This window comes from Suricata suricatta, chromosome 1 (genome assembly GCF_006229205.1).
Source record: "Suricata suricatta isolate VVHF042 chromosome 1, meerkat_22Aug2017_6uvM2_HiC, whole genome shotgun sequence".
NCBI lineage: Eukaryota > Metazoa > Chordata > Mammalia > Carnivora > Herpestidae > Suricata > Suricata suricatta.
Genome location: NC_043700.1, coordinates 19406635 through 19431673, shown reverse-complemented (window position 1 = coordinate 19431673; position 25039 = coordinate 19406635). Strand labels below are relative to the sequence as shown.

The window sequence follows — 25039 nt, the reverse complement described above, 5'->3', positions numbered from 1 at the left end:
CGCCATCCTGTTTTCCATGACAGCTGCATCATTTTACGTTCCTACCTGCAGTGCACAACGGTTCCAAGTCCTCCATACTTTCACCCAAACTAGTTTTCTTTCCTTTTCTTTATTATTTTTTTATAAGCCATCCTAATGGGTGTGAAATGGCAGGTCCCTGTGGTTCTGATCGGGACATTTTTTAACTGAGCCATGTGACATAAATGCCATTCTGACACTGAGGGTGAAAACTATCCTACTATGAGCAGAGGTGGGAGACTGCACAGGGTGCCTTGGGGACCACAGCTTTCACAGGCAGAACAGCTGGAGATGAGACCCAAACACGTAGATGGAGGCCAGACTATTGAGGTCATCAAATACAATATACACGGACAGTTCAGTCCCTTGGAACTACATTTTGGAAGTTATTTCTTTTTCTTTAAAAGAGTTTAGTAAAAGATGATGGTTCTACACCATACTCTTCTCACTTTTCCTTTTTATTATACTAATTGTTTACCAAAGGAGGGGGAAAAATGATTCACGAAGGCAAATATTAGTCTAACAGGTACACACAACATTTGCTTCCACTAGCCTTTCCGAGTATACAAACAAAATGATGGCCCCACAGGCTTCCTTGTGAATCCACATTAGAATGTTCTATACAAGCAGATGACCAAAAAATATTTTGCAAACAGTCAATAAAGATGTCAAATGGCTTTCTTGTTGGTTTCAGGCAGCCTTTTCAGTTAATTCTCTTGGAATTTCAGAGATCAGCCAAAAAAAAATAAAAAATAGTATGATCCCAGCCCATTTGAATGCTCATATCAGAGACAGAAATGTCTAAGTGAACCAGAAACTAGAAGATCTTCCATGTCAAGTTAATAGTATGCTACACCCACCAAATTTTAACACGTTTGTAATGGAACAATGATCAATATGAATGTATACCTACAGTATCTCTGACTTAAAAATTTTTTTAATGTTTATTTATATTTGAGAGACAGAGACAACGCAAGGAGGGGAGGGTCAGAGAGAGAGGGAGACACAGAATCCGAAGCAGGCTCCAGGCTCTGAGCGAGCTGTCAGCACAGAGCCTGATGCGGGGCTTAAACCCACGAATTGTGAGATCATGACCTGAGCTGAAGTTGGAATGCTTAACTGACCGAGTCACCCAGGTGCCCCCGGTATCTCTGACTTTAATATCAAATGGGATATATGGAAATATCCTCTCACATTAGCCACCGGACAGGGTGTTTCCTGTTTAGAAAAAAAATAATAATAATAATAAAAAAAAAACCCAGAGGAGAAAAAGAGCTTCAACGTATTTAATTCTGTTGGCCACTCTGAGCGAGGTGAAGGGAAGGCCGAGGGAGGGAAGGGGAAGGGAAAACCAGGGCGGAACGGGGAGAGAAGGATTTACTGCTGCTGGCACAACCATCCCGAGCGTGGGCTCCGCTCCGGGCAGTGACATCAGCCCGCAGCTGTGCACAGACCTCTGCTCTGCTACCGGCCCGGGGTGCTGTGTGACAACAGCTGGGCCGCAGTCATCCCCACACAATCAGCTTTCCTGGGAATCCACGGGCCTGGGCTACTGAAGGAACATTTATCTGGCACCAAGACTCCTGAAACGCTTTTTAAGGACACCCGTGGAAGCATCGCATTAACGGTGCTGAGTGCTCCTTCCCACCAGCCACACACACACAGTGGGGGGAAAGCGGATGTCACCTGAGGCTTCAGTCATGGCCCTTTCCTCGTGCTTATGACAGGGGAGGAAAGATCTCTTCCTCCTTGTTCCCAGCCTGGTCTCCGCCTCGCTTCCTCTCCACAATTCCACTCCCATCCAGACAATGAATCAGGCTCCTAGCAAAGCCAGAACAAAACAGGGCACCTTCCAGAATTTCCAGCAATTGAGAAAGGGGTTTTCACAGTGTCAGGTGATACTGTTTTCAAGAAGCTGTTGCACAGATACAAAATCCAAACAGTACAAAGGCATCTTTCTGTCCTGGTGTCTTAGTCCTTCAGTCAGGTGACCGGTAAGAGCACGTCTGTGACCAAGGGAAGAGCTGGCCACCGTAACTTTGGTACATGCCCTGGTGTGCTGCAAAAGTGATCTCCGGTGCCCACCTCAGAATGAGAGACAGAATTTGGAAAGAAAGAAACCAACTCATGTCCAAGGTCAGCCCCAAAACCACAGGCCATGGTAGAAGCTGACCTTGGCACCCCGGGACAAACCACGCCCGCGGAGAATTCTGGGCCCACGACAGAACAGGAACGTGGCATAGTTTAGGCATATAGAACTGAGCAAGGACCAACATTTCAGAAAAATGGACAAATGCTTGAATTTTCTCCACCTCATATAATTGTTTGAATGACCTCTGGAAAAGGCTCCATGTCACAGTCAATTATAACCTCTGAAAAACACAACTGGAGTCATCCTGGGTCCTTCAGCCATGATCCCCGAGGAGCAGATGCGCAGCTATTACCTAATTAGTCCTGGGGCCCTTTTCTAAGGGGGAGGCTCGGCCTGCATTCTCTCCGTCTCAGAGAGACCAATTTCCCTTCGATGATTGATAAATGCACTGTTTACAGAGAAAAACATCACACGGCCATGGCCCTACCTTGGTCATATTCTCCTGAAATGATACAGAGGTTCTTTCAGTCTTAGAACTGGGTAGCATGCTTCTGCCCGAGATGACCCCAAATACTTCAGCTCTCAGGAATACAAATAAATGTCTTCATAGAACAGAGATCGCAAAACTAGGTTCGATTCTCAGTCACACCCTTTACCTGCAACGTGCTCTGAGCAAATTATGTAAGCTTTCCAAACCTTCCATTCCTCATTAAAAAAAAAAATGGAGATAATATTGGGAGCTTCCCCACAGGATTAAATAAAATAACACCCATGAAGGCCCTGACCCAGCGGCTCATCAGAGTCAGGATGCAGTAAATGTTGCTATTATTCTTACCCACCTTACTAAAGACCACCCGCTCAAATCCTCAATCCTCAGGGACACGCTTGGGGTTCCATGACACAATGTGACAGTTAAAAAGCAGCCTTGTTGCCTAGCATTCAGAGCTACACACACGTACACACAATAGGTCCATGGTTCTACTGTTCTTAGCATTAGACGTAATAGAACTTTTGCCACTTTTAGGTGATTTTATCTAAATTGGACATAAAGTATAGAGCAAATAAGAAAAATAAAGAGGAGGAGGTAAGGTCACATGGAAATCACACATTACATGATGTCACAGAACAGACTGTGACAGAAAGAAAAGATGACCAGGAAAGTAAGAAGACTTCATTCCCCAAATGTACACACACACTTTCTCTAGGTGTCTCTGTGCTGTGGGGGAGCCCTCTCTGCACCAGCTCTGAGGGGGACAGGATGTCTGGGTCCAATGTTTTAACCCCCCGCCCGTCTCTCTCTAGCCACCCGGGGTCAGACACCTGCTCCTTAGTGCTGGACGCCTTCACACCTTTTGTACCAGCACACACTTCTCAGGGAAAATACACTTGCTTCTTAAAAAAACAAAAACAAAACAAAACAAAACAAAAAAAAACCCTTTAATTGTGGACTAATTTTACAGAAAAGGTACAAAGATAGTACACAGAGTTCCTGTACCCTTTCCACCTAGCCGCCCCAAATGTTAGCACTGTACAGAATCACGGGACATTTGTCACAGTTAAGGTTTTCACACTGGAAAAATACTAGTAAATATATGATAAGCTTCTTTTGGATTTCACTTATTTTTCCCAAGAAGAAATTTGTTTTAAAATAATTTTAAAACTTTTTTAATGTTTTATTTATTTTTGAGAGAGAGACAGAGGGGGGCAGGAGCAGAGAGACAGGGAGACATAAGAATCCAAAGCAGGCTCCAGTCTCAGAAATGTCAGCACAGAGCCCAAAGTAGGGCTTGAACTCACGATCTGTGAGATCATGACCTGCACTGAAGTTGGGCATTTGACTGATGGAGCCACTCAGGTCCCACTATAAAAATTTTGGATCTTCAGAGAAGCTGCAAAGAGAGAACAGTTTCCAGATACCTCTCATCCATTTTCCCGTAACATTACCACTGCCCATCACCAAGGGACACTGACAAAACTAAGAAACCACCATTGGTGTAGTATTATGAACTAAACTCCCAACTTTGTCCCTTTCTTCCGTTCCTATCCAAGATACCACATTGCATTCAGCTGTCATGTTTCCTCAGTTTTCTCTGGTCTGTGAGTGGGTCTTTCTCCCCTGCCCTCCATAATCTTGACAGTTTTCAAGAGTCAGGTATTTTTAGAATGTCCCTCAGGTTTGGCTATCGTGTTTTCTCTGCATAGTCCATTGACCCAGCAGTTCTGCTAGTAAGAATTTATCTTACAGCTATGTCACACATAAAATGAACGACACTTGAAATTATCCACTGGAGCATTTCTGTAACAGCAGAACATCAGAAACAACCTAAATTGCACCAGGAAGGAACTGGTGGTGTATCTATGCGAGGGAGTAAGATCATTTAACAGGTATTAAAAAAGACTGATCAAGTTCTTTATGCCCTGACCTTAAGAACCTGAAGTGGGAAAGCGAGGTGCAGAAACGCATGTAAAATATGCTCCCATCTGTGTAAGGGGGACCCAACCGATAGGTTATCGGCCCCTGGGCCATGAAGGGGAACACGATCTTCTATCCTAGCAGGCTAACTACTTCTTACTATTATTCTTATTCTATGGAGGGAAATCCACCCAGGACATGCGGCCAGAATGAGTGACTGACCATGTAGGTTACTCTTGGAAACCAGGGTCTGTTTAAAATTGAAGACAGTAGTTTAAATGAATAAAGAAATCAACACGCTATTTTTAAACTATAACTTTCTACTTGGGGGAAGGCAGCAGCTTAGAAACAAGAGAAGGGTAGGTACCTAGACTATCCAACATTGGGAAACTATAACTTTCCAAATCTCATTTCCCGGTGTGGAAGGCAGGAACCAATGCCACCTGTTCTGCTAACCTTGGCACTTGGTGGGGATTTTGTAGAGCAAATCTTCTCAAACTGTCTGTAGAATGACCATCTCCTCAGAAGAGCTCTGGGTTTTGCTTTCCAAAATGTACTACTTTTTCATGTGACCAAGAAACGTGGCAGTCATGTGATACCCAATGGGCTTTTTCTAAATTTCAAAGCGAGCTGTGAATGGCGTTCTGATCGCTCTTGGGAATTACACGAATCAACATGAATGGATTTCAAAGCCTCTCCCTATCCTAACTCATTAGGAATCTACTTGTACAAAAACATGCCTGCTTCCTCAATTGTTCCCCAAAATAACACCATCTTACTTTTAAAACTCAGTTTTGCACTTTTACAAAGTGCTCTTGTGTCTTTTCTCTCATGTAATAGGACAGTGTTTTGAGTTAGTAAAATAGGTATTATCTTAAATCTCATTTTACTGGTGAGGGAACTGAAGGAGCAGAGTTGGGTCAACCTGCTCAACCTTTTCAATGCAGGTTCTACGGCACAGTACCCAGAACCTGATCTTTGTGGCTATTGCCTCAGCCTGAGATGCAGGAGAGAGAATTTAATTCATATACACAATGGAAGCCCAAGAGTATCAGGGCTACTTTCTCTTGTGGAAGCTACAAAGACTGCAAGGCAGGTTAAGAGAAAAGAAAAGAAAAAAAAAAGATCTTTCTTTCCCCCTACACTGATTAGTCCTGACATAACCTTACGCAAATGGGGGACGCTGATCTGGCCCCACCAGCCAATCTAAGAACACGGGTGCCAGCTGGGCCCCCATGCGGCCTGCTGCCCCTGCCAACATAAGTCTGAAAAGGCTTTGCTGTTTTTCAACTTACTTACTGGCCAAAGACATGCTGCAAAACAGATGTTCTCATAATCACAACAGCAACATTCCACGGACCCACAAAAACATTTAGGCATGAAAGTGGATCGGAGACGCAAGCCAGGCTGAGTAATTGACATAACGCTCTAAGCTTCAGGCCTGAGAAAAATCAGTTGGGATGTTAAAGAAATCACAGTGAAACCAAAGTAATAAATTTAACGTTAAATGTTCCTCATACTTCATTTTTCGAGTACAAGGTTCAAAAGGGCAGGTCACGTTGGTGATATTCCAAACATTCAGGAGCCTACACACAAGAATAAACTCAATTCAGTTGGTGCTATTTGGCACTATTGTTTCCTTGCTCTCCGTGCTTACCTGATTCCTACAGACTTTACATAAAAGAAACAACATTCTGGACAACTAGCATGGTGTCAAAGTGTAGTCCATGGAGCACCTACATGATCATCACCTGCATGGTCAAAGTGGATTGCTGGGGGGTGCTTGGGTGCCTCAGTCAGTTAAGCGTCTGACTTGATTTCCACTCAAGTCCTGATCTGTTGGTGGGATTGGCCCTGAGTTGGGCTCTGCCTGCTTGGGGTTCCATCTCTCTCTCTCTCTCTCTCTCTCTCTCTCTCTCTCTGCCCTTCCCCCATGGACACACATGGAGGCACTTGCTCTCTCTCTCTCTCTCAAAATAAATAAACTTAAAAAAAAAAGTGGATTGCTGGGCTCTGTTCCTAAGCCACCTGAGTCAGAACTGTGAATGAGCATTTTTACCTAGTCTATTTTATTACACAGTGAAGTCTAAGAACCACCATTCTGGACAAATGACATTAAATTAGTCAAAATTGGACATATCAAAACTGGACAAGGACAGGGGCGCCTGGGTGGCTCAGTCGGTTAAGTGTCCGGCTTTGGCTCAGGTCATGATCTCACAGTTCGTGAGTTCAAGCCCTGCGTCGGGTTCTGTGCTGACAGCCAGCTCAGAGCCTGGAGCCTGCTTCAGATTCTGTATCTCCCTCTCTCTCTGACCCTCCCCTGCTCACACTGTCTCTCTCTGTCTCTCAAAAATAAATTTAAAAAATCATTAAAACAATTAAAAAAAAAAACTGGACAAGGACAAACTAGGACAAGGAACACAGGCTCTCAAAACTGATTATACTGTGCATCTGTCCAGGTGACAGGACATGACCTTTTACTTACAGACATCACCAGCCACAGTCTGAATTCAGGACAGATGGACGTGGATAGGGATAAATGGTCTGAGTCTGAGGTAGTCTCGAAACAATCTTCAATCAACTCAGTGAGAGAAAGAATTCTCTTTTGGTATACAGTTAGTTTTCATTACATTAATAGTTTTTTTCATGAAATCCCACTTCAGAAATCACTTCTGGAATTCTGCAACTCCGAAGTGACCTAACTGTAAAGAGTTTTAAAATTACTTTCAGTACACAACCTGTTAAACCACAGTTGTAGATAAAGCTAATGAAAGAATTAACACATTCCCCAAGGTGTGTGGTGGCCTCAAGATCACTGACACCAGTTAAGTGTTGATTAGACAATTTATACCCTGCTTTTGGCAAACCCAAGTCACTTCTCTCTAACTGATAATAGCAAGTCCTATTTTAATCTAATAATACTTCTTGAACCCTTGACTCAAATAAAAAGATTCCAAAAGTCGTTACCATTGCAAAGGAGTATTTTTATCACATGATCTTCCAACCTTTGATATCTTTCATCATGCTTGCTCTATTAAGACGAGTAGGAGTTTGCCAGTCTAGCCATCCCAGGTCGCTAGCCAGGCGCTTTGCCAGGAAGGTCACTTCAGTTTTAAGCCTCAGTTTCTTTTCCTTCCTTCCTCTGTCCCTTCCCTTTCCCTTTTTTAAATAAAATACGAACCAGTTGACTTTGAGCTGAACGCTGCTGTCAGGAAAGGGAGCATTCAATGAATGTTACCACCATACCCAGGTCATAATTTTTATACGTGCAGGAAAAAAAATCAACTAGTCTTTTATAATTATGGGAATTACTGCAACTCTTCATGAATTAAGGGCTCAACTCCCACTTGTGTCATTGCATAGAAACGATCAGGACAGATCTATAAAAAAGATGTGCATTATCTGAACAACTTAGTATAAACAATATTAAATTTATATGAGTGTGAATAAATGCATTTCAGTCTTTGTTTTTATTTTTTTTTAAATGTATTTTGAGAGACCAAGCTGGTATGTGTGCGTGTGGGGAGGGACAGAGAGAGAGAGGGAGAAAGAGAATCCCAAGCAGGATCTGCTCTGTCAGCGTTGAACCCAACGTGGGCTCGATCTCATGGTATGTGAGATCCTGACTTGAGCCCAAATCAAGAGTCGGACACTTAACTGTCTGAGCCACCCAAGTGCCCCAAGTTTTTGACATCTAGTTCATTTGACCACATATTAAGTCTCAGTAAGATTAAGAAAAAACAAAAATAAAAATCAATGGAAGTTCTTTTAAAAAGATGTACATTGGCTATTAATTATGACAGCTAAAACTTTTGAAATAAAAATACCTTTTCTTCATTAATTTAGATAAAAATGTGATTATGATTAACAGTAACAAAAAACAATAGAAACCCCTAAAAATCATAATTATGGTTCTTTACTATGCTGGTTTTGATCCAACATGATTCTTAAAAAAAAAAAAATCAGAGTGACATGTTTATTCTCTATCTCAGAGGCCAAATGTTTGCTGAGGACACTGTCCATTAAATTGAACTGTAATCTATTTCAAGAGCTGACACTTTCAAAATGATCTAACTGGGACTGTCAGACATAATTATAAAATGTTCCCAAGAGACTTATAGCTCACTTTATTATTAATTCCTAAAAACATACATCTTATTTTTTAATTGTTTATAGGAAAACATTTCTATACAAAAAACTTTGAATATTAGCATATTATACATATAAAACCAACTTTCTCTAGTTACCATCTTCAATATGAACATCATTCATTCACTGAAGTACTAATTGCCGGGGACAAGGTCTCAGTTGGTTGAGCTACAAAGGTGAAGGAGATACTGCCCTTGAAGAGCTCATGGTTCTCCAATGTGAAAAGAGGTCTAGAAACAAATAACTGTAAGAACAGAGTATCTTGAAGGGCACAGTAGAAGGCACAATTAATCTTGAAAGATTAGCTAAAACTCAATTGAAGATAGGGTATTTTAGCCAGGATTTAGCTCGGTATTTTAGCTAGTAAGGAGTTGAAGAGGCAAACAACAGAAAAGTAGTGAAAAAGGGAGAGCCCATTTCAAGCAAGGGGACCAATGAGGTCCAAAGAGGTGTGAGTGGACCCATGGCTAAGGCATGGGGAGGGGAAAGAAGGTGGGACAAAAGGCAAATGAGCATTGACATCATGAAGTTGGGCTAGAAGGTTCTAGTCAAATCAGACATGGTGAATGTAGTGTATTTGGACTTTTTCCCAAAGACCAAATGAAGTCATTTCTACTTGTTAAAAATGTCCCGTAAAGGACAGATGTGAGAATTATTATAATACAGTCTAGAGAGGAAAGCAGGCCTGGAGCAGGGTGGCCTGTTGGATGACCACTGGAATATTTGTGGGGAGAAGTTATGGGGCTTAAACTAGAACAGCAGAGCCGGGGAGGAGGGGGGCGCGGAGGACAAGGCGTGTGCGACCTGCTAGCTCGGGTGGTCATCGAGGAATAACGCCACTTCAGAAGATGATAAACAGACTCCGAGAAATAGGTCTGAATGAGGAGACCCTGCACAGTGATCAGGAAGCAAAGGGCTGGAGAAACAGAAAGGTCTGACTGCACCAGACTGGCTCTCCCAGAGGCAGCTTTTCACTGGGCAAATACATCTGCAGCCTCGGAACGAGAGAGCTAGAAAACTAAGTCCGGGCATCGTCCCCCTCCAGGTTGTAGTTGAAACCAGGGGAATGCTCGGCTAACAGCTATGAAACCCTCACTACACCACCACACTAAGGGGCAAAGCCAACGTTCCCAGGTCATTCTGCATAACCATGACGAAGAGTAGGAGGCAGTATGGAAAAGGGCTGACACAAGCTAAAAAGATCAGAAAACACATTAATAACATGGACAAATCTCAAAGTCCTGTTGCTGTGTGAAAAAAAAGCTAGACACAAAAAGAATATGATGTATGTTTCGTATGATGTATGTTTCTGTTTATGCAAAATTCTAGAATACCCAAAACGAATCTACGTGATAAAAATCAGATCACTGTTTGCTTCTGGAGAAGAGGGGTATCATCTACCAGAAAGGAGCATGAAGGCACGTTCTGAGAGGATAGCCATCTTTAATACCTTGAGAAGGATTGAAACTATATGAGTGTAAGCATTCCACTGTAGGTAAATGATACCTTAATAAAAAATGTCAGATACGGAATTATTTATATCCATATAAACTAAGACACAGGGAATATGCAAAAGTAAAAGCTCCTAGTGGACTATGGCTAGTTCTCCCTCACCTCATGATTTTAATTTTTGCACATTCTTCTTAAATAAAAGAAATTTTAAAATCCTCAAATACCCTTAAATATTTATCAATTACATGTGAAAATGGAAAGCATGTATTTTTTCCCCATAGAAGGCAGGAAAGAATCTCTGAAAGAAATTTACTCTCTGGAAAAAACAATTATCTGAAGACAATAAGGAAAGAGGGTTATAATAAGTACATGACTGTCAAGTATTGGGACTCACTGGAGGCGGGGAGCCCCATGTTTTGTTCTGAGGGAAGTCGGGTTAACCTGGTGACACAGCACACTTGTGCCGGTAATGAGTGAGACCACAGGCAAGTTAGTCAACAGAGGGGCGGCTGGAGGCAGTTAGATCCGGTAGGTCACTTCCACAGACTCTATTCGGGGTTTGAGCTTTTATTTTTTGTCGTTCTTAGTGTGGGAACCTTACCTCAATTTTCATAGAGAAGATAGAGAAATCTGGCCCAGCGGAAGAGGGACACCAACGGCCCCACATTATTTTGCAGAGAAATGGTGGATTCTTGGAGGACGGGACAGGAGTAGGTTCTCTTCTTGAGGTGCCTGTGGTGGACCAGCCCCCACGGCCTGCTGCTTCCTACACACTAACTGACTCAAGCTCCGGGACAATCCAGCAAGATACACAGTAACCCCAGGCCCCCAGTGGGGAAACTGGATTCAAAGAAGCTCGGTGACTTCTAGTTCGGAACCCAAGGGCGAAAGCCTAGCCTACGGCCTCCGCTCGGCAAGCACTTGGTGGCGGGGTGGGATCAATCACGTCTCATTGCCATGCGAGTCTGAAGACAAAAAACAAGCCACCCTGAGGGATTTCTAGTAGTATGGTCTAATTACACTCCTTCCTGCCGTGCGGGTGATGCCCTCCCCAAACAGCTAATGTGACGAGTCACTACACAGCTGTAAACTGCAGACATGTTCGTTTTAATAGTAACCATTTAATAGTAGTTACTAACACCAGTAACATGTGGCACAAGGCACTTTACAGTGAGTTACTTCAGGTACGCCTCATGACCACCCTGGAGCAGACAATTCTTAGTGCACGTGACAGATAATGAAATTGGGACTCAAGACCCATAATGTGACTTGCCCTAGTTCACCCAGCCACCAAAGAATTGGACCTGGTTAGTGTGACCACACTCTCTAAACATTCTACACTACTGCCTCAAATTGTAAAACCACATTTCAAATTTTTCTGTGTCGTCTGTTGTCTTCCATCTTAGTTCATGCTACACACAATCCCCCTGGTAGCTTCTGGAGTATTCTTCCTTGACTGTTTTCATAAGAACTATGTAATGCCTTCTCTTCTCTCCCCTCACAGAACTGAGACCATTCCCAAAAGGCTCTCCATGTTACTTGAGAACTTTTCCTCATTCAAAGGGAGCACCGACACCTTCCAATTGTCCCTTCCATTAACTACCGTTCCTAATGTCATCTCATTACCCTGACAAGAGTCTCCTACTGCCAGGTTGACCCAAGTCCACCCGAATGACTGGATGATACGGACACGTGGACAGCAGTGGTGAAGGCACACCAGGGCACATCTCCTTATCACAGATGGGAAGTTGAGAATGGGTACACACCGTGACTGCCACTTCCTGTCAGGCTACGCACCTGCCGGAGGTGCTGAGGACCTGGGTCGAAATTTGAATCAGGTAACTGTGCTATCCACTACCAGGTAAAAAGAGGATCCCCTATTCAAGCGGCATGAATGAGAACAGTGTTCCGCTGGCGTTTCTGCCTCATCTTGGAGAGGCCGAAATGTGAACGGTCAGGGAGGCTCATCGGCACCTCCACGGGGTCATAATGAACTCTGAGACCCGCACACAAAGACCTCTTTCCTGACCTGCTCTGTATCCACCACGTTATTTAAGGCACACACAAAAGCAAATTAAGTTGGCCACTTGGTTAATCAAAAGGGCAGCAGTCCAGCCAAGTAACAGGACAGAAGGTCTCAAATGCTAAAGCCAGAAGCCTGTTTCTCAGCTGTGGTTTCCTTGAATGGTTTCCCTATAATTTTCAACTCTTTGGGGTCCTGAAGTTCCATCTGTTTTAAAATGACTTTTCTATAGAGTTCTTCATTTCCATGGCCCAAAATAAGGTCAGGAGAAAAGGATGCCCCAGCTAGGTAGTCAAGAGTCTGGACGGTTAGCCAAGGGTCTCCTCACCCGTGGGGAGGTGAAAACAGAAAAGGAACAAAGAGACGAGCCATGGCCCCACATCCACTGCTACTCGGTCTTTGCCCCGGGGGTGAGGGGTGGCGGAGAAATCTTTTAAGTCCAGCAAATTATATTGACAATGCTGAAATTCTGGTCTTGTCCGAAGACCAGTTTCTGCTAGAACTGGGTGAACGCAATTTTCATCTCTGGCGCTCGCCTTTGCATTATTTATACGCATACCTACTCACACCTACTCACTCGGGCTGAGAGCATACACAGAAAATTGCAAAGGGTAAGGAATTCAGCCTCTTAATGAATAACGCCCCTGAATCTCAGGCAGGAAGCTGCCTCTCCAGGGCTGAGGCACCCAGGGCAAGCAGGGCGATCCCAGGACAGCACTCCAACACAGGAGCCGAGGTCCGGAAGGCAAGCTCATCTCTGCTGCATGAGCCCCGAGGTCCCTTCCAGGAGAGTCAAGAACGACAGCTGAGTTCAGCCCAGGAACAGCGGCACTGGGTGGTGGGTGTTACAGACATCAGAGGCACGTGGTTCCCGGTAGAAGTGCGTCCTTACTCACCATCAGCCCAGGGCCAACTGTAATGCTAGCACAGAATGCACTTTCTTCAGACGGGCTATCCGGGCTGCACAGCATCCTTCTTTTTCCATACTTCCTCCTCCCCAAATGCCCCAAGGAACGCGTACTGCAATTACTATGATCAGAGAGGGAATTTTCTCACCACTTTTTAATATGGAAAGATGTTCGGGGGGGGGAAAGATAAAATGACGGAATTATTTAACAGGAACCCACACAATTACAAAACTCGCTCTGTCCCTGTGTTCAGGAAGAGAAATGTTTTGGTCATCAAAAACTCTGCTAGGCTTCGTCAGATCAGTGCCAGGAATTCTGTGAACTTGAGGTCAAGCTGCCAAGATTCAAAAGAAATGTTGATATGAAGTGTTTGCACAGATACCACAGTGGGACAGCTAACAAGTGCCAGCAGGCAACCCCAGCCACAATGCAGCTGGGAAAACCGAATTTTCCAGTCGTCCCCTCATCCTGTAAAACTCAGGGAGAAAAACAGAACAAAACAAAACACAGCAAAACATGTGCCCACGCATGCACACACGCAAACACCCACCCAAACAAACAAAGCTCTTACCTAGCTCTCCGCGCAGGTTAACAAGTTCTTGAGACAGGGTTTTGTGTTGTTTCAGAGCTTCCTCTCGCTGCGGAAAACACACATCAAGTTACTCACGTTTTCAGAAGGGTCTCTTTCAGCAAAGGCACACATTTGTTATCACCAGGAAAATGAGACTCAGAATCGAGAAGCCAAGATATGAATCATTCAGGCTAAACAGTTTGTGTTGTTGAAAAAACACAGATGTCCCTCAGTTGTTAAGGAAGTTCGTGTTTCAAAAAAATCTTTATTTTCTCAGGTTCTCGTGAAACTTTCATTCGAGACACTCACAGCATGGTACTTTGAAAAATATTTACGTTGAGCCATGCTTCATTGCTGATCTAGAGAACCATTCTGCAAATGCACACTTAAGACTTAATGCATTCTCCTTCTCCAAGGGCAATAGAGCACTAATCAGGTTAAGATAAATATTTAATGTTCTGAACATATGCACTTATACGCACTTTGTCCTAGATCTGCAAATAAAAAAGTTTTGTTACAACATCAGTCCTAAACGGAAGATACTAACTTGTTATAAAGCTACAGTGAAAAAGAACTCTTAAAAAAAGACAGAATCAAACTAATTTTACTCCATATTATTTTCTAAGGATTATATGTGGGATCAGCTATAATTGTAAGGAGCTATTAAGAGGAACAAATCAAAGAAAATCAGGCGACTGTTTCAGTATCGAAAAAGCTATTATTAATTATTTAAAGAACCATTTCCAAGTTACCAGCAACTCAAAGCAATCACTCTCACACACACACACACACACACACACACACACACACACACACACACAAACTCAAAAACAGCAAGAGATACAGTTTCTTCAAAGGTAGACTCCCTACCACCAGGGCAGAACTGAGGAAAAGGCACAATACAAAGTTCTTGGAAAAATGCCCTCAGTAGGATCACCCGAGACGGAGCTCCTGCCGCATCTTGAGCACAGTATTGCAGAGATCATGAGACCCAGTCTTTTGCAGGCAAGAGTTGCTAGTCATTCAAAGCATTTCCCCCTGATTCCAGACAAGCTCTGCCTCGGTCCCGGACATTCTTCCAGAAACTAGAAGCAAATACTAATTACCCTTGTTGCAGCACAGGGAGGGTAGAGACACATTTTGCTGCCGGAGCAGCCCATTTTCCAGCTTCTGTCTGCACCTGTCCCCACCCCCCAACCCCCACTCCCCCGCACCGTCCAAGAAGTGCACAGGTGGTCACGCCACCCACCAGTCGGGTCTGCCTACATTCAAAGCTCTCCCCCGAGGAGCACGATTGGTCCTCGGTTAGCCTTACTTCACATCCTGCAGGTTACCGTACTGCCTCTCTCCTCTCAGAAGCTGAGGCTGCAGCTTCTGCCTTTGGCACAAACAGCCTGCGATTACTTAAAGCCACAGCCCTTCATTTATGAAAAACGAGAGCCAGACATTAGACTGATCGATGGCCACTTACTTAAATATCAGCTGGTACAGTGCAAAGAAAAACCGACCTTCTCCGCCTGGATAATGGAGTTATTTTTAGATTGGTGAACCTTTTTAGTCCCCTCTCTAATTGAGGTCGTTAGATGATCACACTTAGTAACAGAAAAAAGAAACTTGTTCTTCAAAGCTTGTATACTAAAGGAGCCTGTGAATGAGGCAAAGAATAATCCAAGTGTGTGTTTTGTGACTTACAATTAAAAATGACATAGTTAGACGGTGTTTCTGCAAAATTGAATCTGAATGCTTAGAACACAGTGCACTGGTGTTTAAAGATAAAGTGTGAAATGCTGAAAGGAGAGTGGGAGATCAGGTATCTTCTATAACTGGTACTTTTTACCTTGTGGTGGTCTCTCACTTGAGAGCTGAAGAAGTTAATGAACAACATGTAAAAACGTCCCATGAATAGTTAGCAGGGGCTGGAATTTACGAAGCACTTTCTCATTGACTATACTTTCCCATTAATGGTATTCTAAATGCTTGATTTTTTAAAGTGCGGTATTCAGTTGTTCTAAAACTACAAATCTGTGAGTCCAGGGGTGCCTGGGTAGCTCACTTAAGCGTTCGACTTCAGATCCAGTCATAATCTCGTGGTTTGTGGGTTTGAGCCCTGCACTGGGCTCTGTGCTGATAGCTCAGAGCCTGGAGCCTGCTTCGGATTCTGCGTCTCTCTCTCTCTCTGACTCTCCCCCGCTTGCACTGTCTCAATCTCTCAAAAATAAAAATAAAAAAAAATAAATAAAAATTTTTAAAAATGAACAAGTAATGAGTTTTCTAATGTAGAAATTAAAGTCTTAGGAAAAAAATCTACCTGGATAAAATTGGAAGAAACGCAAATGGAAATAGATATAACACATGCCTCTCTTACTCTCAGAAACTTAGGCTTTATTTTGTTTGCTTAGTAATCTATTTCAAGTGAATACTAGCAAGTTCTGTCACTCAATTGTCAAGAATACCAGAAGACAGCTTTACCAGATAGCCACAAGCAATCCTGTAACAGATTGAGGAACTTGCTTCAAGTTCACTTTCCAATAGTAGTTAAATTTCTAGTGGAAGGCAAAGCGGGCAAGAAGGTAATATCACTTTTCAAACTTCCGTCAGTATGAAAGGTGTGGATTGAAAAATTAAGTTGATACGTAATTTCCAGAAGTACGTTTGTGAAAAATGTTTACACTCTATCACAAAATACCTACCACCTGATCTCTTGGCTTACTAAAGAGGTTTTGGGGACAAGGAATTTCAGTTCATGTGAACATTTCCCCCAACTCACTTGCACTCAACCTTCCTGTCCCTGAAACCACTGACAGCTTCCCACCTCTGTTAATCTGAGTAAACAGTGACAGGAAAGCCATGAGGTCATCTTTGCCCCTTCTCTGTCCAATGGGTTGTTCCCAAGTCAGTCTGTTCTTCCTGAGGCTTGACTCTATCACCCTTTTTCTACTAGCGCTAATTCCACCCCAGTTCCCATCTCCAGAAACTCATTCCCGTGCCAGTGAAAGCAGCCCTCCACAGGACCTTGCAGGGGGGTCTTTGATTACGGCCCCATGTTCTTTGTACACATAGATGCCCTCACCCCAAGAAAGTATTTCATGGGGTCCGTGAAAAATAAACTTCACCCAAGTTTCAAGAATCTTCATCGTCCAGCTCCTGTTTAGACTCCCAATTCCTGTTCTGCACAAGTGACACCTGCTGCCCATGTCCTACCTCCACAGTCTGGAATGCTTGGCCTTCTTTACCTGACCCATTATATAACCCTTAAGGGAATGCTCAATGCCCATCAGAGTTACGATCTCCTTTTCCCCCAAGTCTGGAGAGGGCATTTACCTTTCTAAATTGATTGGTCAATTATTAGTCTGGGCCAATTAATCAAGCACCATTCCAGATGCTGGGGAAAAATATGAAAGAAATTTAAGGCATGGTTCTTGCCTTCCAGAAGCTTGGGGCCTAGACAGAACTAAAATGGCCAGGCCCAACTCTTCAGTTATCACTCAAGGCAGATGACCTCATCTGGGGGAGGAGTACCAGGTCAAGGAAGGACTAAGGGCTTTATACATGCTCCTCTATGACATGCAAACCTCAGGGCCCACATCATGCTAAGTGTCCGTTTCTGCCTGACTCTCTCTGGGAGCTTGCCCTTTAAGAGATCTAGCCTTCGCTTGTAGATGATGAAAATGCATTTTGTCACTCAGATACTGATTGCCTGTTTCTTTTTATTCAGTGGCTCCTCTATCAGTGCGTCTTAGATGATAAACTCTTTATAGTCTAGATAACAAGTTTATTTAATTTTCCTTGTATTTTAACATGCAGAATCCCCGCCATGTGAAAAAAAAAAAAAAGCAGGCGGTGGGACTCTGGATAGAAATCTGCTTTTCTACACACACACTAATAGATGTCGTGCTCCAAGGGAAAAAAAAATGGATTCAGCATAATGTAATTAGGAGTCCCTGGGACACAGGCACTTAGTCTCTGGCTGCCGTCCCCACAGCGGGCCTGGAGTGCTCGCTGCTGAGGGGCGCCACCAGCACGGGGGGTTTGCAGACAAGAGCCATGTCAGATGGCTCAGATGTGTGCTCTCTCTCACGTCCTCCCCACCACACACACAATGAATCGTGTCCACTTTTTGTGTCCTGAGACATTTTTACTTATAGTAGCCTGCTAGTGTCACTCACAATTCACCTTGCTTGGGTGCTACTTCAGGGTGGATTTCACTCCAGTGGTCTGCATGGAGACTGCTCAGCCATGCATGGAGAGACCTGGGATTGGGACAAACTGAGACCAGCCACAGTGCGTCCTCTGGGAAACAGAAAGTGTGGTACTGGTTTCCAGACTCGTGAGGCACTTATTAGAACTTACACGTAATGAATTATGTCTGCCATGAAAGTGGAAAAACTATAGTTATTAAATGGGCTTGCAACAAAAGGTTAAGTGATAGTTCCAGGATTTCCTGTAATCAGTCATTTTTACCCATCCTCTAAAGCTCTGAAGTCACTTGGGGAAAACTCAGCAATGAGATATCTATGTATACATAGATCATTCTACATCCACAACCTACATCTAACTATCCACATACCGATCCATCAGTCACTTCGATAATGGGTATGAGAGAGCTAAGGGTTAAGAGGAAAACTGTCCTGAAGAATTACTTAACTTTTCCCCGGGTTATGTCCGTCCTTTCTACCTGTTTTATAATAGTGCCCTGTACACATTAGGCAATCGGTAAATATTTGATGACTGATTATAAAGAGCAAAGAACATTTGCATAAAGGCTTTATATGTTCATCTTACACTGGGGATTCCTTCCTCTCTATTCATCCATTTGTTTGCTCAGGTATACACTGCACGTCTACTATCTAAAGGCCGGCCACAGATGTGGGGATAATTTCATAAAAAGGACCTAGACATAGATCCTGCTTTCAGTGAGCTTCTGGTCTTAAAAAGCCAAAATGAGTGCAAATGATTATCTGTAACACAAGGTAGCGAGTGACAGAGCAATAGAAGTGCCCCTGGAATCCAGAAGGTAGACAGAACAGAGCGCCAGAAGGATCAGGAAGTAAAAGAGGAAGTTTTGAAACTGAGTAAGAAATCCAGTCGAGTCACAATTACATGAGCATTAAAACCTAAATTAGGTGCAGCGTGAAACTCACACACAGTAAAAGTCCCCCTGAAACTCGTTAGAGGAGTTTCTCCCGTTGTAGACTGACCAAACGCTTGCCCGTATGTCCAAATGAATGAGGTTTTTCTTCTAATGTTTGATCTACTCCTTCTTCAATGGAGCATCTGATAAAGAGTTTGGTTTATGAGCAAGGCTCTATGGGGAAAAATTATCTTGAAACAGCAGGACCACATGGACCGCGGGGGGTTCATGCCATGGGAGGGATTGAGGAACCAGAGGAAAAGCAAACTCTTTCATCTCATATCCACTCCTGGGCCTTTCCTCATGGAGGGGCATGAAAGGCAGGTCTGCCTGATCCATTTAATTTGCATTTCCTACTTGGCTGGTTGTGGAGTGAATCCATGGAAGTCAAATGTAGGTAGTGGTATGATGTTACTCTAAGACCTGAACATGTAGATATTAGAAGAAGGGCAGTGGCCCAGTAATAGCATTTGAGCAAAGAATAAGGAAGTCGAGACATTCACAGATGACTTTAAATTCCTAACGTCCTAAACCTACAATCAAATCCTGGCCTTCCTCTCATTAGCTGCCTGCTGATAGGGAGTTACTTAGTTCCTTGCTTCAAATTTCTTACCAGTAAATCCCAACTTGTGTTTTTGGACAGGATTTAATAAGCACAAATGTCTAGGTCTTAGTAAATCTTCAACAAATGTTATATCCCTCCTGATTCTCCTCACTAATTATACAGCTTGAGCAGATACGCAGTGAAGGGAGCATAAAAAGCAGCTCATGCCAAAGTGTAGAATCTTACATTCCAAGTTATACCCCAGGGTTTTCCAGAGGACTTATAATATGAGCCACACATACAACTTTAACTTCCTAGTAGTCACATTTTTTTAAAGTTTAAAAGATTAAATTTTAATATATTTTAAAATTTTAACATATTTTAACTCAGTATATCCATCATATTATCATGTCAACATATTGTCAACAGAAAGATTATTCAAAGGATATCTTACATCCTTTTTTTCATACTGTCCTCAAAATCCATGTGTATGTAAATACTTTATCACATATCTTACATGTGCCTTCCTGCACTCCAAGGGCCCAAAAGCTCATTAAGATAGTAGCTACCATATAAGACAGGTCAGATGTAGACAGCGGAGAACACTGGAGGTTTAATCAGTAGAGTGGAATGCTTTGGAAAGACGAATCTGTTAGCAATGCTTGGGATAAACTATAGTGAAGGGAGTGCAGGTCCAAAACCTAGTTAACAAGTTATCGTAATTTAATGGACAGTTATCCAGAGTATGAACAAGGTTGGCATCAACAGGAGTGGAAAAGAGGGGATGATGGGGGTGGGCAGGCAACACTCTAGGATGAGGGCTCACAGGACTTAGTAACTCATTTCCAGTGAGAGATAAGGGAGAGAAAGGAATGGAACATGGGGCCAGTTGGGCTAGCTATAATAAAACAAATTTATTGATTTATCACAAAATAGACAAACGAATTGTTTCCTGCAGCTGATATTATGTGGTTTCCAATTGAACCGGCTTGATTATCTAAGCCGGCTTTCCAATTCCTCCCTTACACATTAAAGAGAAATAGAAGTACTATATACCCCTAGAATTTTAAAACTAGGTATATGACTCTGTCTTGCTCTCAGAAGGATGTATTTGGACAAAGCTGTAAAAATGTTCATCAAATGTTGTTGTTGTTAATAACTGTTTATTAACTTGATTACTTGGAAAGGCACAGACCAAGTCTCATTCACCTCGGTTTCTCATGCCCCAGATGGGCAGCCATATCACAGTAGCTTCTACAGGAAATGAACATAGGTTTGTTGGACAAATTGAACTACGTAATAAGCAAACTCAACAGTTTTCTTCTTGAGATATTATGGATACACACCTTTTCAGACTGTAAGTAAAAAACTATCTAAAGAGCTCAAGTACAATTTCATCTCAGTGTTTCCTGAGATAATAGCAGTTTTTGTTGCTAGATCAGTAGCATATGTTCATGGAAACTTGGTTTCTCAATGCATTCTAACTAGTCGCTGAACTAACACCCTTGTAGAATGTCAGGGAAGAATAAGTAAGCAAAGAAAATCTGTTTCACATCTGTTGTATCACAAACCATTTTAGGAATGGATGGAAATTCTGAAGAGTCCCCAGACTCATACTGGGAGTTACCTCAGAAGTGTTCTTTGACCCATAATCAACCTCATTTTTCAAAGCATTAAAATAAAGGTGATATCGAAAGCTACGCATAGTTAGACAAAAAAATTAATTGAAAAAATGTTCATGCTAATATTGGCTGGTGATGTGTACAAGTAAAACAAACAATTATCTTTTGCCATTGTTGGCCTAAGTGATTCTGGAAGAGAAAAGAAAGTAGTAGAAATGTTTCCATCCCAAATTTCTAGAGAGAGAGACTCAAGTATCAAGTGAGTTGACCAAAGCATAAGTGGATGAATTATATCCAGTCTCATCACTCATTAACTGAAAAGTATTCATGGGACAAGAGCATGAACACTGCCCCCTCCCCCACCCCTCACCTCAGGGACAAAGACTGTTTAGAAGGTGTGCATACTTACCTCAGAGAGTAGGTGCTGAATCACAACCGTTAATGCTTCAAACCTGGTATTACCACAGGAAAGAAGCTGCTTGAGCTGCAGGATAAATCCACTTTGGTTTTCACATTTTGTTTTAAACTGAGCCAACTCAAGTGTTTTTTCAGAGGACAGCACATCTGGAGATGTCTGCGTCTGGATACACAAACTTCTGGGATTCTTTTGTCTGCCCTTTTCAACTGTAAAGGGAATGAGCATACATAGGAAGATATGTGAGTTTAATTTTTATAATCGCTACCATCTGGGATCAAAAACAACTAAATAAGCCACAGAAATTCACTGAAGTTATATTTACATAAAGAAAGTGTATGGATCAGAACCAAAATTAATCACATGGATGTTTGGAATGTATAAACACAGACCCTGTCTCTAGCTCTGACTTTCAAAAATATGCATGGAACAGAGAATCATGAATGTGAAACAAATAGATTTAGCAATCCAGACACATGAAAATTATGTGCAAAATAATGCTATCACAGTTTCTTTTTTCTTTTTTTTTTTTTTAGGTGAATTGGCAAAGTATCCCGTGACGAGTTCCCGGAGTCTATATTCTGATCACATATGCTCTGAGAGACACACAGGTGACTGGACTTTCAATACCTCTCCCTTCTCCTACACATTTTCTATAAATTTCCCATCCTTTCATGCTGATGGCCTGCTCATTGCAAAGATTTATACTGCAGATGAGTCATATCCTAATCTCTAATAAATCATTACACATACTGAACATCCACTCACATTTTGTCCCTTAAGTTCACTGCTAAAAATACTATACTCTTGACTACACGTTCCATTTTCTATTCAACACAAGCTTTATTGTTTTTCCCCTCTTCACGTAGTAATAATGGCCGATGTCTTTTTTTAAAAAAAGCTCATGCGAATACTTCAAATCCAACTAAGATGTTGTGCTAAGTGATTATTCACTTTCTGTGCCACGGGTGTCCTAAGAATTCCTCTATTTTAAATGAAAAACTGCTCAGTTTTGGAACCATTCCAAATGTCCAAATGTTACTTTGAATATCCAACAGAACTGGAAGAACACAAAACAAGCTGCTTAGCTTCTCGCAATAAGTAGCCAAGTGATCAAAGCAAAACTAAATCTGAGAAAAAAAGATACAGGAAACAAAAACAAACAAATACAAATGTTTTCCTGTTCTCAGAGATATTCCCAAAGGCATTCACATTCTGTGGTAACAAACCTAAGGAAATTTTATAGACAGGAATTATTTTCTCTAATTTTTCAGGGGGAGGAAAACTATAGGAATTTATTGGGGAAAAAATGAACTTGACTATTCATGCTTCAAGAACCAATGACAAAATACACTCAATATATTGCTTTAGTTTAAAAAAAATAGGGGGAAAAGTTTCTCATTTTCTTTGGTGCTTTCTGTGGTTTAATGACTCATGTTTGCATTAATATTTGATAATTCATTGTTCTAAAATGACTAAAATATCTTTTGTGTTTTAAAACTACTTAAAGGGTCAAGTATTTGTCCATAGTCTTTCTTAATAATCATTAATAGCTGTTTAGCATTAGCCACTTCCAAATCAGATGGAGAAAGCAACCAAGTTCACAGTCATAAATTCAAGTCCTGCAGGGAGAGCATTTTAGAGTCACATTTTAATGAAAAATAACCTAAATATTTTACAGTTTGTCAAAGTGTCTGAAATTAGTATTCATTTTACATCATTTCTAAAATGTTCTTAGGGGTTTTATTCTTCAAATAATTACATAGCGTTTTACTGTTCAGTGAGCGTTCTCACTTTCTCTTTCATCCACTTAGTAACCCTCCGGGGGGAAGGTGAGATTCCAGGGTGGAAGGGGGCCTCTCCGGGCTCAGAGAGCTTCCATAGGACAGATCCAAAGTCAGAACCTAGGTCTCCGACACCCAACGTCTACTGTTCCCACCATCTTGGAAAGTAGAGATGGGGAGGAGATGTAATATCTAATCGAAAATAATCATTTATGCAATAATTATAACAAAATGTTATCTCAGTATATCAAGCCCATTATTTGCTAACTCTTCATTTCAGTAAGCCTACGGGTAGATAAACACGTCTTCTATAGTTTCCTCTAATTTTACACAAACAGAACAGCAATATTTATATATATATTGCTATGTATCCTGTATCCTTATATATATCCTACCTATAGTTATGTAATTCATTTATTAATACGCTACATTGAAATTTATGATTTCTTAAATTCTAGAATTTCCATGCTTATCAATTATTTACACAATATCAGAGTTTTAAAATATTAAGTTATAATTATTTATAAAACTTGAGATGTAAATATTTTATATTAACATTTTGAAGAAAATATTCTGTAAAATTCTTGCCTACTGACACTTTCCAATGAATTTTATTGGTCAGGTTCTACTAAAGTATTTCATAAGAAGATATATTTATATTAATTTATCATTGTTTTTCTACCTTCGGGTTCAGAATACAGGAACGTGGCACCAAAATTTGTATTTTCCTTCAAATTATCCCTTATATCAAAGTGAAGCAATAGCTTCTTTGTAAATTTTTTTACAGTATTATCACTATTTTTAAATTTTACCTTAGTTAAAATATTTGCTAGTAATATTGTTTGGATAAATTACTTGATGATATTTATCTTTTTTCTTATTAAGTGGTTAATTCCATTTCTAACATTATTTTAAAAAGAGAAAGAGGGGCACCCTGGGTGGCTCAGTCGGTTAAGCATTGGACTCTTGGTTTCAGCTCAGGTCATGACCTCACGGTTCGGGAGTTTGAGCCCCTCATTGGGCTCTGCCTGTCAGCTTGAGATTCTCTCTCTGTGCCCCTCCCCTGCTTGCACTTTCTCTCTCTCAAAATAAACAAACTTAAAAAAAATAAAATAAAAAGTGGGAGATAGACATATTATTTTCTCTTCTTTAATTAAAATATTTTTTACCATCTGAAATGTAGTTCTTCCTAATTTTTTGAAGCATAACTGACGTTTAACATAATATTAGTTGCAGATGTGCAACATGATGATTCACTCTTTGTATATACTCAAGAAATGATCAACGTAAGAGTCTAGCTCACATCTGTTCCCATAGTTACAAAACTTTTTTCTTGTAATGAGAACTTTAAAGATCTCTCTTAACCAGTTTCAAATACATGATCCAGCGTATCTTCTCTGGTCCCATGCTTACAGTGCATCCCCATGACCTTTTTATAACTGAAAGCTCGTACCTTTTGACCCCTCTCACCCATTTCACACTTCCACCACCCCCTCAAGGCAAACTCTCATTTTTTTCAGATAGGTCAGCACAACTATGTGAGCTATGCCCTAATTTGTTGCTGAGGCGTCAGGAGGAGGCTTAAGTCCACAAGCGAGGTTGTTGACTCTGCATCCCCTTTATGACATTTTGGTTGCTTTAGCTTTTGGTAACAAAATGGCATTTGTGCTGTTCTCCGTATTTCGGAACTGTTACCTGTGTCAGGACATATATACTCTTCGGAAGTTTAGAAAATTCTCTAGGACCCAATATGACATTAAGCATGCTGCTAAGATCACTCTGGAATGAACTTCAGTGGTTGTTGTTAAGGCGCAGCCTGGAAGCACCCACCGTCCGGTCTGACTACACTCCAGTCGGGCACGTCTCCTGGCGGCAGCTGCTTTGCGTGTATGCTTTGCCTGGTTACTGGGTCACCTG

The 25039-nt window shown here is 41.8% G+C and overlaps 1 protein-coding gene across 8 annotated transcripts in view; it reads right to left on the bottom strand.

Annotated features, from left to right (window-relative positions):
* The window catches only part of MTUS1 (microtubule associated scaffold protein 1), a 116111-nt gene that overhangs the window by 14345 nt on the left and 76727 nt on the right, over positions 1-25039 (bottom strand). For 7 of the 8 annotated variants that reach the window (XM_029934996.1, XM_029935006.1, XM_029935013.1 and 4 more), the window contains 2 exons: positions 21333-21547; positions 13627-13693 (listed from right to left, as the gene is read on the bottom strand). In XM_029934996.1, the coding sequence (XP_029790856.1) occupies positions 13627-13693; positions 21333-21547 (282 nt within the window). Of the gene's footprint in view, positions 1-13626; positions 13694-14732; positions 14807-21332; positions 21548-25039 lie in introns of those variants that run through there. The other variant, XM_029935062.1, reaches the window with a different exon arrangement.